Source organism: Hyla sarda, chromosome 8 (assembly GCF_029499605.1).
Source record: "Hyla sarda isolate aHylSar1 chromosome 8, aHylSar1.hap1, whole genome shotgun sequence".
In the NCBI taxonomy this organism is placed as follows: Eukaryota; Metazoa; Chordata; class Amphibia; order Anura; family Hylidae; genus Hyla; species Hyla sarda.
In genome coordinates, this window is record NC_079196.1 from 50,256,322 (window position 1) to 50,271,678 (window position 15,357).

Here is a 15,357-nt window from a genome sequence, read left to right on the forward strand (position 1 = left end):
ACATTAGGTGCAGTACAGTTCCCCCATTAGGTGCAGTACAGTTCCTCCCATTAGGTGCAGTATAGTTCCCCCCCATTAGGTGCAGTATAGTTCCCCCCCCCATTAGGTGCAGTATAGTTCCCCCCCATTAGGTGCAGTATAGTTCCCCCCCATTAGATGCAGTATAGTTCCCCACATTACGTGCAGTATAGTTCACCACATTGTACAGTATAGTTCCCCACATTGGGTGCAGTATAGCTCCCCCCACATTAGGTGCAATATAGTTCCTCCAGATTAGGTGCAGTACAGTTCCCCACATTAGGTGCAGTATAGTTCCCCACATTAGGTGCAGTATAGTTCCCCACATTAGGTGCAGTACAGTTCCCCCACATTAGGTTGGCAGTATAGTTCCCCCCACATTAGGTGCAGTACAGTTCCCCACATTAGGTGCAGTATATTTCCCCACATTAGGTGCAGTATAGTTCCCCCACATTAGGGGCAGTATAGTTCTCCACATTAAGTGCAGTATAGTTCCCCCCATTAGGTGCAGTACAGTTCCCCCACATTAGGTGCAGTACAGTTCCCCCAGTAGGTGCAGTACAGTTCCTCCCATTAGGTGCAGTATAGTTCCCCCCCATTAGGTGCAGTATAGTTCCCCCCCATTAGGTGCAGTATAGTTCCCCCCCCCCATTAGATGCAGTATAGTTCCCCACATTACGTGAAGTATAGTTCACCACATTGTACAGTATAGTTCCCCACATTGGGTGCAGTATAGCTCCCCCCACATTAGGTGCAATATAGTTCCTCCAGATTATGTGCAGTACAGTTCCCCACATTAGGTGCAGTATAGTTCCCCACATTAGGTGGAGTATAGTTCCTCCAGATTAGGTGCAGTACAGTTCCCCACATTAGGTGCAGTATAGTTCCCCACATTAGGTGCAGTATAGTTCCCCACATTAGGTGCAGTACAGTTCCCCCACATTAGGTTGGCAGTATAGTTCCCCCCACATTAGGTGCAGTACAGTTCCCCCACATTAGGTTGGCAGTATAGTTCCCCCCACATTAGGTGCAGTACAGTTCCCCACATTAGGTGCAGTATATTTCCCCACATTAGGTGCAGTATAGTTCCCCCACATTAGGGGCAGTATAGTTCTCCACATTAAGTGCAGTATAGTTCCCCCCATTAGGTGCAGTACAGTTCCCCCACATTAGGTGCAGTACAGTTCCCCCAGTAGGTGCAGTACAGTTCCTCCCATTAGGTGCAGTATAGTTCCCCCCCATTAGGTGCAGTATAGTTCCCCCCCATTAGGTGCAGTATAGTTCCCCCCCCATTAGATGCAGTATAGTTCCCCACATTACGTGAAGTATAGTTCACCACATTGTACAGTATAGTTCCCCACATTGGGTGCAGTATAGCTCCCCCCACATTAGGTGCAATATAGTTCCTCCAGATTAGGTGCAGTACAGTTCCCCACATTAGGTGCAGTATAGTTCCCCACATTAGGTGGAGTATAGTTCCACACATTAGGTGCAGTACAGTTCCCCCACATTAGGTTGGCAGTATAGTTCCCCCCACATTAGGTGCAGTACAGTTCCCCACATTAGGTGCAGTATATTTCCCCACATTAGGTGCAGTATAGTTCCCCCACATTAGGGGCAGTATAGTTCTCCACATTAAGTGCAGTATAGTTCCCCACATTAGGTGCAGTATAGTTCCCCACACTAGGTTGGCAGTACAGTTCCCCCACAGACATACAGCCTGCAGCCATATACAGTGTATGGCTGGAGGCTGTATGCCAGTTTACTGCCCCACTTCAGTGTTCCGACCACCACTCCTCCGGTCCGTGGTCACGATCTACTGCTATGGGCCATAGTAGTAGGTCCCGGGACCGGAGAGGAGCGGTGGTCGGAACACTGAAGATGACGTGCCGCTGGTGAGTGGTGACTTACCATGCGCGCGTCGTCCTCGATGCTCCGCTCTACTCTTCTATGGGCGCACGCACGGGACGTCATTGACCTCCCTGCGTGTGCAACCTCCCGGCAGCCCCTGCGTTTTTAAAGTTAACACGGGGCTGCGGAGAGGTAACCGGGGCATCCTTGTGTCCTGAAAAGATTTTTCGGGACACAGGGATGTCCCAAATGTGGCGGGGGCCCCCCGGGGGCCCAGGCTCCCGATAAGAAGCAAAAACAGGGGGGGGAAAAAATATCACACAATCGCCCCTCTGTTCAATAACGTAGTGTAAACAGATTCCAAAACCAGTAATTACTAAATAAGACATTAGAGGGATACTGTGCCGCAAACATCTTATCCCCTATCCGCTGGGGACCCCCGCGATCTCTGTGCTGGCAACGGCAGCATCAGAAATGCGGAAGTTTGCAGCCGTCACGTCTCCTCCCATAGAAGTGAATGGAGGGGCCACATCGCCAGTCATCGGGCACGGAGCGGAGTTCGTTCTATGCGTCGAATGAAGGGGTGCCGCACCGGAGATCGCGGGTATCCTTCAGATAGGGGATAAGATGTTTGTGATGGCGTACTCCTTTAAGGAAGTCGCATGAAGCAAATATTATCCAAAATGCTATTATTTCAGAATAAAAGACAAATCATTGAGAAGATACATAAAAAATTATTAAAATGAGAAATGAATAAATCAAAAAATCTGCAAGTCTCTGTGATTTTTTGTTGCATTGATTCCTCTGTTTAATAATTTTTTATGTATTGTATCATGTCAAATATTTGCTTCACGTGACTCCCTTTTCTTTTGTTTGGCAGGTCCTGATAAGGATAGGTGGCGTAGACTTCAGCTACAACTTTTCTCAGCCCTTTGGTCTAAGTTGTAGTAAATCCAGCAGTGTTTAAAAAAAACAAAAAAAACTAGTGTGGTTGGAATTAAAGGGCAAGAAATTGCAAAACGATGTCATAATTGTTTGATAAATTTTACCCAAAGTAGAACACTTTTGTATTTATACAGTTTTTTTTTCTAAATAACGCAAAAGGCCAGAAAAAGTCCCATTAATTACAGGGGTACTCCACTAGAAAACATTTTTTTAAATCAACTGGTGCCAGAAAGTTAAACAGATTTGTAAATTACGTCTGTTAAAAAATCTTAATACTTCCAGAGTTTCATTTTCCACAGTGCTCTCTGCTGACACCTCTGTCCATGTCAGGAACTGTCCAGAGCAGGAAAGGTTTTCTATGGGGATTTGCTCCTACTCTGGACAGTTCCTGACATAGACAGAGGTGTCAGTGGAGAGCACTGTGGTCAGACAGAAAGGAAATTCAAAAAGTAAATAATTTCCTGTGGATCATACAGCAGCTAAAAAAGTACTGGATTAAGATTTTTTAATAGAAGTAATTTACAAATCTGTCTAACTTTCTGCCACCTGCTGATAAAAAAAGAAGTGTTTAGCAGTGGAGTACCCCTTTAAAGCTGCTATATACTGCTTTTTTTTCCCTATGCAATATCAAATGCTCACATTAGATGACAAGGTGAACGGTAAAACATTTATCTGGGTATCCTTTATTTTCGTCTGATATATGATGTATGTAATCATGGCCTAAAAGAAACCTAAGGCTATGTTCTAGCTGTCATTTTTTTTTTTTTTTTTTTTAAAGCTATTTAATAAACATTTGTATAAAAATCAGCAGATGTTTAAAATGTTTTTCGGCCTTTTTTTTAATGCTTTATAGGCTTTTTTTCCAGTCTTTTTCCTTAACCTAAAATTGGCCTACAATAAAGACAGCTAAAATTACGTAAAATTTTTTCCCTCATGTTCACCAACTGCCGATTTCCTATTGACAATTATCTTGTTTTATGATAATAAGCCTTTGTTAGGCAGGCGTTTTACAACTAAAAATGGAAATTTTTTCTGGGTGTGAACATGGCTCTGTAGTGTTTTCCTGTATGCTGATACTTATCAGCTGTCAATTTTAAATGACTTATATGCCGATTATATCTCCTCATGCTGCCGCCAACTCCAGGCTGTGTCATCAAGCCACTATATGGTCTCCTCATGCTGCTGCCAACTCGAAGCTGTGTCATTCAGCCACTATATGGTCTCCTCATGCTGCCGCCAACTCCAGGCTGTGTCATTCAGCCACTATATGTTCTCCTCATGTTGCCGCCACATCCATGCTGTGTCATTCAGCCACTATATGGTCTCCTCATGCTGCCGCCACCTCCATGCTGTGCCATTCAGCCACTATATGGTCTCCTCATGCTTCCGCCACCTCCAGGCTGTGTCATTCAGCCACTATATGTTCTCCTCATGCTGCCGCCAACTCCAGGCTGTGTCATTCAGCAACTATATGGTCTCCTCATTCTGCCGCCAACTCTAGGCTGTGTCATTCAGCCACTATATGGTCTCCTCATGCTGCTACCACCTCCACGCTGTGTCATTCAGCCACTATATGGTCTCCTCATGCTGTCAACACCTCCACGCTGTGTCATTCAGTCACTATATGCTCTCCTCATGCTTCTGCCAACTCCAGGCTGTGTCATTCAGCCACTATATGTTCTCCTCAGGCTGCCGCCACTTCCACGCTGTGTCATTCTGCCACTATATGGTCTCCTCATACTGATGCCACCTCCAGGCTCTGTCATTGTGCCGCTCTGCGACAGTGATTCTAATAGCGACGCCTCTGATCTGCATGTCATACTGAATAACAGTATTATTTCACTAACCCAGCACACACCCTATGCGTGTTACAGCAAGGCAAAGTGCTCTACACCCCTATTGAGGTTCTCTGTAGGCCAGAAATAGCTGTTTTCAATAGCGATTCACCACAAATAAATTCGGATCGAAATCTTTTTTTTGAAAATTCGGGAATCGGCAGAATCAAATTTTTCGCTTATCTCTTCTTTGCACGCTACTGTTTGCACTTTCTGTTTTTACTACTATTGTTTAAAAAATATTTGAAAATCTAACAAAAAAAAAAAAAAAAAAAACATTGCCATTTAGCCTTAAGACAAGAATGGATCCTTCCCAAGCATGTCCATTACTGTCTGGCAGGTATGCACTAAAATCACCTTATGGGGGATAACCCCTTTAAGTCCTATTTATTTCTTCCTTTTTAGGTCTCTGGGGACTGGTGAACAATGCCGGGATAATGGGTACCCTGGCTCCAATTGACTGGCTTACAATTGATCATTTCCGAGAACCCATTGAAGTGAATTTAATAGGATTAATACACGTCACATTATCTGTGCTTCCCTTGATTAAGAAAGCTAAAGGGAGGATTGTGAACGTATCTAGTGTCGGTGGGAGAGTCGCAGCCAGTGGGGGAGGATATTTTTCATCGAAATTCGGAGTTGAAGGATTTAATGACAGTTTAAGGTAAGTCATATTATCTGAATACAGTGTAATATAAATGACTTATTGGGGTAGTCCAGCTTATTAAACCATTTGTTCAGAATGCCTCTGGTGTTTCGGATCCTAACCTATTGGCCAGAGTGTAGAGCAGCTACAAAGAGTGTCTTTTGTGCTGGAGGACCTGTCCTGTCCTGCATTACGCGGACAACTCATTGTTTTGAATGGGCCCCTGAATGGGTCCCTTATGCAGGAATTGAAAACACTTAGCGGTCATGCACACTACAGAATTTTCGCTGGAAGATTTTGTGTATAGCAGGTTCCAGTGGAATTGGCGCCTTGTGTCTGCACAGACATTGAAGGCAGTCCATTTCCAGGCGAAAATCTGCTGAAAGAATTAACATATTCTGGAACCCAAGTGGTGAATGTCTCAGTTGCACTTAGCACAAAAAATTGACTTCTATCGGGGTGCTTCTCCAAGCAGGATGAAGGATCTGGTGTCAGACTCATTAAGACGTTTTTATTGAGTGATGAGCTATGCAAAAACAGCGTTTCTGGCCCATCAGCGTTTTATGGCTAACCGAGACATTCACTGCTTGCATCCACTACACTGGCTGACATTATTGGAAGCTGGAGGGACCACGAGGCTGCAGACCATATTTCTTGTTGATGCAGTAACAGCTGTTGTGCCCTGAGCATAACACTATTCGGTAAGGAGCCCATTTTACATTTCTAATATTGCTTGTTTCCTATACAGTCTTCACAAGGTGCGCCCTTGTTTTCCCCTTTTGTTCTTCCTAATGTTCTGAAATCTGCCATTTCTGCACAGGAAATTCTGCAACGTGAACACAGCAGCAGAATTCTATTGAAAACAACGAGAGGCTGCAGCAAGCTGAATTATTCTGAGTAGAATTTCCATAGTGGGCCCTTACTGCTATTGTCCCCTTAGATTACATCTGATTACCCACTGGAGTGACATTCTATGATCATCTTATTGGCAAGGGACCTGTCACGTATGAGCAGGGAAGGAGTGCAGTACTCATCTCACCCACTCCCTCTATCCCTGCCTACTTGCCTATCCGCCCTAAATAGCGGATCAACAACCATGCTGACATTCCCTCCCTAAATATGTGATGGAAGTCACTGTCAACAAAATAAACTACAATACAGACACAGGTCGGGATACAGTAAGGAAGCAGACAGACCAACAGAAATAATTTCTGACACACACAATAAGTCAATGTCCACTAGCCGAGTCAATACCAAGGGTTGTCTAAGTACAAAAATGCTAATACCAGAGAGAAGTCAAGCCTAAAGTCATAGATACTGGGTAAACAGGAATAAACAGGTTACATTGTTAGCTACAGGAGGAAACCTCTTTCGCAGGCAAAGCCTGGATGTAAACTGCAGGTTTAAATAAGAAGTAACCAGGTGAAAGCTAACGAGGTCAGCTGACCATCCCAGGGAGCTAGGTGTAGCCAGGCAACAAAAAGAAACAAAATAAACTGTCAGAACCGATTAACCCTGTGGGTTCTGACAGGACCTTTTTAGCCCGCAAAGTGTAACTGAAATAATGCTCTGGCGGCAAGATGTTTGGTTTAATTAATTGGTTTAATTAATTAACTTCGTTGAATGATACTTGCTCAGGACCACAGTGGTTCCAGATATGGATTTGGAGGAAGTCCCTTGTGTTTAGAGGTTTAGAGGCAGGCCCTGCATGCCAGCATGACTATGACATGCTGGCCTGTCTCCAAACCTCACTGTACTGACAGGGCCATGGCAGTGAAGCCCTGCGTGTCTGTTCACTGTGCATAGCAACATATGATATATTTCCCCCTGCCCGGCGGACTTCCTACAGTGTGTAATACCCAGCGTATACACTATGTGTGACCCCACCTTAAAGCATTATTGACATAAAAAGCATGCTGTTCAGACATGTCAAAAGTTTACATTGCACATGGTCTTAGTCCTGAGACCCACTGCGATTCCATAATAGCCAGATGAAGTGTGCGCCAGTGCATGCTTTAGTCCCCAGCTGTCAATTAAACCCAACTCTTTCACTGCATTAATCTATAGAGGGAAAGAGTCAGATCTGGCAGCCAGCTGGGGAGTGAAGTCCCCTGCTGTGTACTTTTGTTGGCTGTTAATTACGATTCTAGTTTGTCTTAAAACAGAGACTAGGTGGGATCAAAACTTTTGACATGTCTGGAAGAGGTGTTAATAGTTTATTTTAATTACACTAACGCCTTAAGCTTTTCATACACTGGAGATAGAAGTCAACTAAACCCACATATTTTAGCAGGAGTAGATAGCAATAGCATATATGTATGGGGGAGGGGCAATTGTCTCTTGATGGCAGAGAAAAGAAGAATCAGCCATTTTGGGCCTTAACATAATATTGCCTTCTTCAAAAAATTGTTTCTCCCCTGAACTTCCAGTAAAAATGCATTCTTGGCTTGATCACATGATCATTATTATGCCTAAAGCGAGACATTTAGTACTAATATGTAATACAGCAAAAAACACACATTGCAGTGGTATTCTGGGTTGGCTTTTAGGGTACATAGAGTTTGCTGTCCTATTGAGGCTTCTCGATCAAGACAAAAGTCTATGTTATTCTCACTTTCTTAGTAATTTGAAGATGGACGCTAAAACAGAAAATGTTAACCTTGAAAGACTTTCTTTACTTTTCCAGAACTTTAATCAGATTTTTTTTTCTTTCCTTTAAGGCGGGATATGAAGGCTTTTGGAGTTAATGTTTCTTGTATTGAGCCTGGACTTTTTAAAACACCATTGTCTGATGCAAAACTTGTTTTAGAACAACGAATAAGTATCTGGAAACAACTTCCAAAGACCATACAAGATGAATATGGAGAAAATTATGTCCAAATGGGTAATTTGTTAATTTTTGAGAGATACTTTGATATTTTTTTCATTTAAATTTACAGATAGAACCAAACAGCCAAATCTCCATTTCATTTGATCAGCCCTGTAGCATGAAGTGGTCTGTCCTGGGTCAACTGACTGCTGGTGAAATACAGACTGAATTTATCACCTTTCAGATCCGTCCTGGCAGCTAAGCACAAGACATACACAAGAACCTCTACATTATTCTGTTATAATAGCTTATGCTGCACTATATAAGAAAAAAAAAGTTTTAAAATGTTCGGTGTACATGCTTTTTAGAGCATCTCTGCACAGTGGTTCACTTAGGAATTAACCTCTTCCTGACCCTTTGGGTGCACCTCTGGCAGGCTGTACCATGGGGGCTTGAGTACTTCCACCAGAACTCCCATACTCCTTAGGCTGGCATGGTGACAGGAGGGTTACAGGTAGTAGTAGTTCCCTTAAGACACTTCTTATGTATGTATCCTGATGAAGGCATTCACAGTTCTCTTTACTGAATATTAGTTAAAATTCCACAATGGAGGAACGATACTTGAACACAGAGAAGCCTAGGCTTAAGCTGGAGAAGAGTTTACCTGAAGTGAATGTATCTTTCTCGGAAATCATAGAACTGGTCCCCCCTTGCAGTTCTGTAGGTTCTTGACATGGAAGCCTTTACCATGCCTGTCCAGAAATCTACTTTTATCCTAATATATAGCTATTGGATCCTTGCTCAACTTGCCTTCACAAGCTGAGCTTTATGTTTCCTTTTTCTGCATACAAATTAAGACTAGGCTTAGATGGCATCCTGGATTGACTTCTTAGCAGGAGCATCGCTCACAACTTCTCCCAAGAGAGGCCAGAACTCCTCTCAGCAATGAGGCTGCATAGCTCTCAACCTTGCCTGGTACATACATTGAGATCACAGTTTTTTCTGCATAAATGAGTTGTTAAATCAATATAAAAAGTATGACAATATTACTAATGACACTTATGACATACAACATAAAACAACCAACTACAAGCCCCGCAGATATCCCAGTGGAACACTGCACAAGCATGGATCATTCATGAGGCAAGTTGACCACTTCATGGTGTCATCCTTCCCTCCACTAAGTGCCATTATTGTCTCAGTGAGAAGTAATATTGCACATAGTGTTGCACACGAATATTCGTAATGCAAATTATTATCCCGAATATCGCAACTTCGCGATTTCGCGAATATTACGAATATAGCGCTATATATTCACAAATACGAATATTTAGCTTTTTGTTTTTTTCACAGTAGACATCGCAGTGATCCTCCCTTCCTTCTTCCAGCTTGTGTTCTAAAGAAGGCTCCAATACTATTTACTGTGTCAGACTGGCAGGCAAAAATTTTGCATATGCGAATATCGTTACTTCCAGGAAAGTAGCCCACCCCTTCACTATATAAGATTCCTCCCAGCAGTGTTATTTTTTTGCAGTTTCATGTGGTTGTGAGAGGAGATTGAACAATGTCTGTGCTTTCAAGTGCTTTTTTCAAAGGAAAGCAAATTATATAGCAAATTTTTAGTGTTAGATAGAGTAGGTTAGCTTAGCATATAGGTTCTAGTGTAGGGTAGGGTAAGTTTATTAGCTTTAGTTTTTAGTTCGTTTTTTACTGTTTAGTTGGTGTAGTTAGTAGTGTCTGTGTCAGTGTCTGTGTTATTGTCTTTGGTTAGTTAAAAAAAAAAGTTTATTAGCGTTAGTTTTATGTGTTAGTTTTTATTACTGTTTAGTTAGTGTAGTGATTAGTGTCTTCGTCAGAGTCTGTGTCAGTGTCTGTGTCTTTTGTTATTATTTTGAGTAATTTTTGCCCCACAGTCCCCATCCCAATTTAAGTTTTCCCCACCCCTACTATGAGTAGTTCAAGTGGCCATTCAGGCAGCAGGGGTAGGGGAGTCGGTTCCAGTGCTGGACTGCTAGCTCCTCTAGAGGGTCGGGCGCAGGTGGCAGGAGCGTCCACCTCATTAGGGACTTTTTTGGTGGTTCCAGCCACCCCATTTCCTCACAGGATGCCGAGGAAGTAGTGGCTCTCGTGGCACAAGCCAATGCCACGGATTCCTCTGCCCTGGCTCCGAGCAGCAGCACTTTAGTTCCTGTAGGACCAGCCCCCAGCCTCCAAGAATCTAACCTTCCCCTGTTTGACAGTGAGAGGGACCTCTTGGGGGAGGTCATGCATCAGACTGAACTGGATTTCAGTACTGATGCTTATGACCTTTTGGAAGGGATTGAGGAGGAGGGGGTAACGGCTGTCAGTACCCCAGTGACATCCCTTCCAACTGGTGCGGGTGGTTTTAAACAACGAACCCCCGCACCTAGTCACACCCAAGCATCAGCGAGGGGACAGCGGAGCCAGGTCAGGCTGGACACCTGCCGCAAGCTCGCTTAGTATGCCCTGGAGTTACTGTCTTGCCCCCCCCCCCCCCCTCCAGCGTACTGTCTGAGCGGACATTCAGCGCGGCAGGTGTGGTGGTCACTGACAAGCGGACCCGTCTGTCCACAGACTTCATGGACAGACTCAAATTCATAAAAATGAATTGGCGGCAACTTCTTAGCTCCCGCCATCAGTTCTGGGTGCTGAAGGGTCCCTTGTCAATCCTCTCCTTGGCTCTCCCTCCAATAAAACCGTTGTTTTTTTACTTTTTATTTTATTTATTTATATTTATTTATTTATTTACTTATATATATTTTTGTATATATCCATGAAATTATTTATTTTTTGTAATCATGGATGAATTTATTTTTAAATTTGTTGATGAATTTATTTCTGTATTTAATCATTGAGGAATTTATTTATTCATTAGTCTATTGATGAATTTATTTATTTATTAGTTTATTGATGAATTTATTTAACTATAATTGTACACCAACTGATGTAATATTATTCAAAGCATAGATATAGGTCTCCTTTGCTGAGTAACAAAGACTGCAAAATAGGGAACCTTTAAAATGTCTCTTTAATTCAATTTCTATTAAAATATTTCGAAAAAACACCACACAAAAAATAGTGCAAAAATGGGAAATAACCAAACAAAAATACATTCTCTATTGACCACCAAGTTATAGAGTCTTTGAGCATGTTAGCAGTATCATTTACTACACCTTAAATTCAAACAGCGGTGGAGGACTGCTAAAGCGTCTGTTCATATTATCTCAGGCAGGAACCACTGTAATTCGCATCTGTACAGTCCATATATAATTTGTGTTCAAATATGTTTCTTGTATCCAATATTCACACTAACAGTGTCGGCCTCCACCTCCACATTTTCCCCCACTTCCACTATTGGTGAAGCAGGTGGACGATGGGAGGGTCCTGCCTGCTCTCCGCCGTCATCATCATCCTCCTCCTCCGGCGTAACCTCAACCACCTCCATCTCCTCTGGTGATCTCCTCTGCCGAACATAGGGGAGTGGAGCCCCTGTAATCACACAATGTTCAGAATGTAGACAAACTTAGAACTCATAACCAATGCAAATTCACCCGTTAATGACCGGGCCATTTTCCACCTTTTTGCTCAGGCCATTTTTAGCAAATTGGATATGTGTCACTTTATACGGTAGTAACTTTAAAACGCTTTTGCTTATCCTAGCCATTGTGAGATTGTTTGCTCGTCAAATATTGTATTTGAGGACAGTGGGAAAATTCTGTCACAAAATGTTATTTGTTAATAAAAGAGACATTATTTTTTTTTACCTTACATGACAAAAAGTGTACTAAGTAATCATTGGCAAAGGGATGAAATACTTATTTTCATAACTGTATATATACATTACAGAGTGTTGGCGAGAGAAACAAATGTAATGTAAGTATTGTAGCTGGGCATTTCTTGTCCCGGATCTTAGTGATCATATATATATATATATTCCTCCTCTTCAGATCTGACCATTTTTTAAGAATGGCCAATTGGGGGTGGCGCCTCTTATGTTTCTCCCGATACCCCTCCTTCAGGCCTTTGACTATGGCCCGTTTGTCGGCCTACGAGTGGGTTTGATCATAACTCCTTTGTAAAAAGCGCTGCAGGATGAAGATGCAAGTATATTAATTATCCCAATCTAAATGTATTTGTTGTGACATCACAGAACTATGTCTGTGGCATGTACGTACAGCATAGAAATATATCTCACATTCACTGTGCACATCGACTCTCCAGCCTCACACTATATACCCCTCACACACACACACACAAACAGTCTATAGATTATAGTTGGTGTTCTGTTGGTCTGGACTCAGGAGAAGCTTTATTTGTCAGACCGTCAGTATTTGCTGGTTCATTTAGAGTTACCCTGGGTGCACCACAGGGAGACAAACCAGCTTTAAACCCCATGCCGTACCATCAGTTCACTAGACAGGTAAATCTTTGCTCAGGTGGACAATATCCGATACCTCAGACCCCACACACATACAATCGCAATACAATCTGATCTTATAACAGTAATTTAAAATCTAATATTTCCCCTTCAAAGACTTAATACTTAGTGCACCAATCAGTAATATCTACTTAGTTGTATCTATTGCGAAATTATTTATATGACGATTTTCCCATGTGCGAATATATTTTAACACTCTATCAACATATAAAGAGATTGATCTAACATGCATGTGAAGTGTAATCAAACACACTGGTGTAATGTGAAAATACTTACAGTGATCAAGAGTTCTTCCTCCTTCTCGAGAAACTTGCTCCCAACCATGTTTTCTCAAGTCACAGGAAACTTCGCATAGTAGAGTAACAAGTTTAGGAAATAGATCACGTGCATGCAAATTTTATGATGAATTTTCGCATATAAAAAAAGGGCGTGAATATAGCGAATATACGATTTTCGCAAATATAGGATGAATATTCACCCATATATTCACAAAATATAGCAAATTCAATATATGGCTTATGTTGCTCATCACTAATTACACACCATCTGCACATCCTTCTCCTATGTTAGAGATAGGCGCTGGAAATGGATGTTACAGTTGATAGGATGCTTGCTGATAAAGTTCTGGAGCAGAGAGGGAAGATAAGGCAAGTTTGTCGTACTTTGAAGTTGACACTATGGACACTAAAATGACTCTAGGGTCCTATTATGAGGCTGACATTACAGCTATCATTATGACACTGTGGGTACTACTATAAATTAGGAGTATGGTCAGTTTTAAGTTGATGGTAGTGGTTAAGAGAGTGTGATAAAAAATTCAATGTTAAATAAAACATAAGAAAAACATAAAAAAGGTAATTACCCCACTTGACATTGTAGGCCTGTTATTTTATATTACCATTATATTACTGTAATTAAGATGTTTTAATATGGACAGTACCTGGTTTTATGTTGACTATAAAGATATGCTAAAGTTTTAAGACCTATAAATAAACAAAGGGAAGAACAAAACTCCAGCAACATTTAAGCTTCATTCAGATCATGTTTTGCACCCTCTATTGGGCTTCATGTCAGAATCCTATCAAAATGGGGTGCCGATGTGCAACCCAACATGTGGCCCCTATAGACTTGAATGAGACAAACGTAGTCTAATTGTGTCTATTTTGGGCCTGTAAAGCAGGTTAAACCTTCTTGGTCCCAATGTAAAATCTCCAATTGAGCCCTATGTCTACCATGTGCCATTTATAACACTGGTGTAATTTATAGTACTTATGGGTCAATGTTGCTCTCAGGCCCCTTCAGGCACAAAGGTCCTGGTGGGACTTATACCTCTGCAACTTCTATAATTACACCCATGCCGTACAGGATATAAAAAATGAGCCCATTGGCAACACGTTGGGTTCCATGTTGGCATCCTTTTTTGACAGGATGCCCATGTGTTGCCAAACAAAGAGCACAAAATGTGATATTAATGAAGTCTAACCTTGAAACAATGGCTTCTTTAATTGTAAAACATAAATTACCACGATGGTATGCAATTTGCCTCACCTTCTTTGTCCCTCTCTTCTGCTACTGAGTATAAACTATTACCTCTGGGAAATCAAAGAGCTGCTCTGTCTCGGAGGCAGCTTGCTCCGTCAGAAACCTCCTCCCCCCTCAGTTTTGAATCAAGATAAAGCATATAGGGGGAGATTTATCAAAACCTTTGTAGAGGAAGAGTGGTGCAGTTGCCCATAGCAACCAATCATGCCCCTTTAAAAATAAAAGAATAAATCGTTGGTAAATTGGTTGCTAGGGGCAACTGCACCACTTTTCCTCTACAAAGGTTTTGATAAATCTCCCCCATAATGCTTAGTCCACTTTAGTTTCCCCCCGCTGCTAACATGGAGATTTAATGTAAATATATGATTACTCTTGGTTTAAGTACATCTCATGACACTTTCTTTATTCTGATTTTCAGATGCACTACTGAAGCAAAAATTAGACCGTATCCGAAACAGTGACCTATCTTTGGTTGTATGGTGCATGGAACATGCTCTGAGCAGCCAACATCCTAGGACGCGGTACGGTGTTGGCACTGATGCCTCTTTCCTCTGGATACCACTATCTTATATGCCAACATTCATACAGGACTTTGCCATGATGAAAAACAAGGTCAAAATACCCTCAACAGGGTAAACAAAAATAAAATATTGTATAACTTAAAAGAATACTAATAACTATTAGTATTGAGCACAAATATTCGAATTGCTAATTTTTATCGCGAATATTGGCACTTCGCGATTTTGCAAATATTTAGAATATAGCGAAATATATTCGTTATGACGAATATTCGTTTTTTTTTTTTTTTAAATCACAGTACACATCACAATGATCATCCCTAACTGCTTCCAGCTTGTGGACCAAAGAAGGCGAATATACCAAAATACGCGAATATCGACACTTCCAGAGGACACTGATCCCTCCCTTCTTTTAGCTTGTGGACCAATGAGAAGGATGCAAATACAGTTGTCAGAGATTAGCAACATCTTTAGCAACCAATAGGAAAGTAGTTAGTTGAAAGATATAATCGCGCATGCGCATTTTGCATATTTCATTACGAATTTCGCATGGAAAAAAGTGAACAAATGTGCAATATTTGCGAATATAGGACAAATATTTTTCCATATATTCGTAAAATATCGCAAATTCGAATATGGTCTATGCCGTTCATCACTAATAACTATGACTATGCCAAAATAAACAACACATAATTTAGTTTGTGTTTTCTATTATATTTTCTATTATTTTGCAG

General features: G+C 41.6%; 1 protein-coding gene across 1 annotated transcript in view; it reads left to right on the plus strand.

Moving 5' to 3' along the window:
• The window catches only part of DHRS9 (dehydrogenase/reductase 9), a 55,654-nt gene extending 40,297 nt beyond the window's left edge, over positions 1-15,357 (plus strand). Inside the window, exons 6-9 of the mRNA XM_056533860.1 lie at positions 2,060-2,070; positions 5,055-5,313; positions 8,016-8,179; positions 14,524-15,357. Coding sequence (XP_056389835.1) covers positions 2,060-2,070; positions 5,055-5,313; positions 8,016-8,179; positions 14,524-14,741 — 652 coding nt within the window. The 3' untranslated portion in view covers positions 14,742-15,357. The remainder of the gene's footprint in view (positions 1-2,059; positions 2,071-5,054; positions 5,314-8,015; positions 8,180-14,523) is intronic.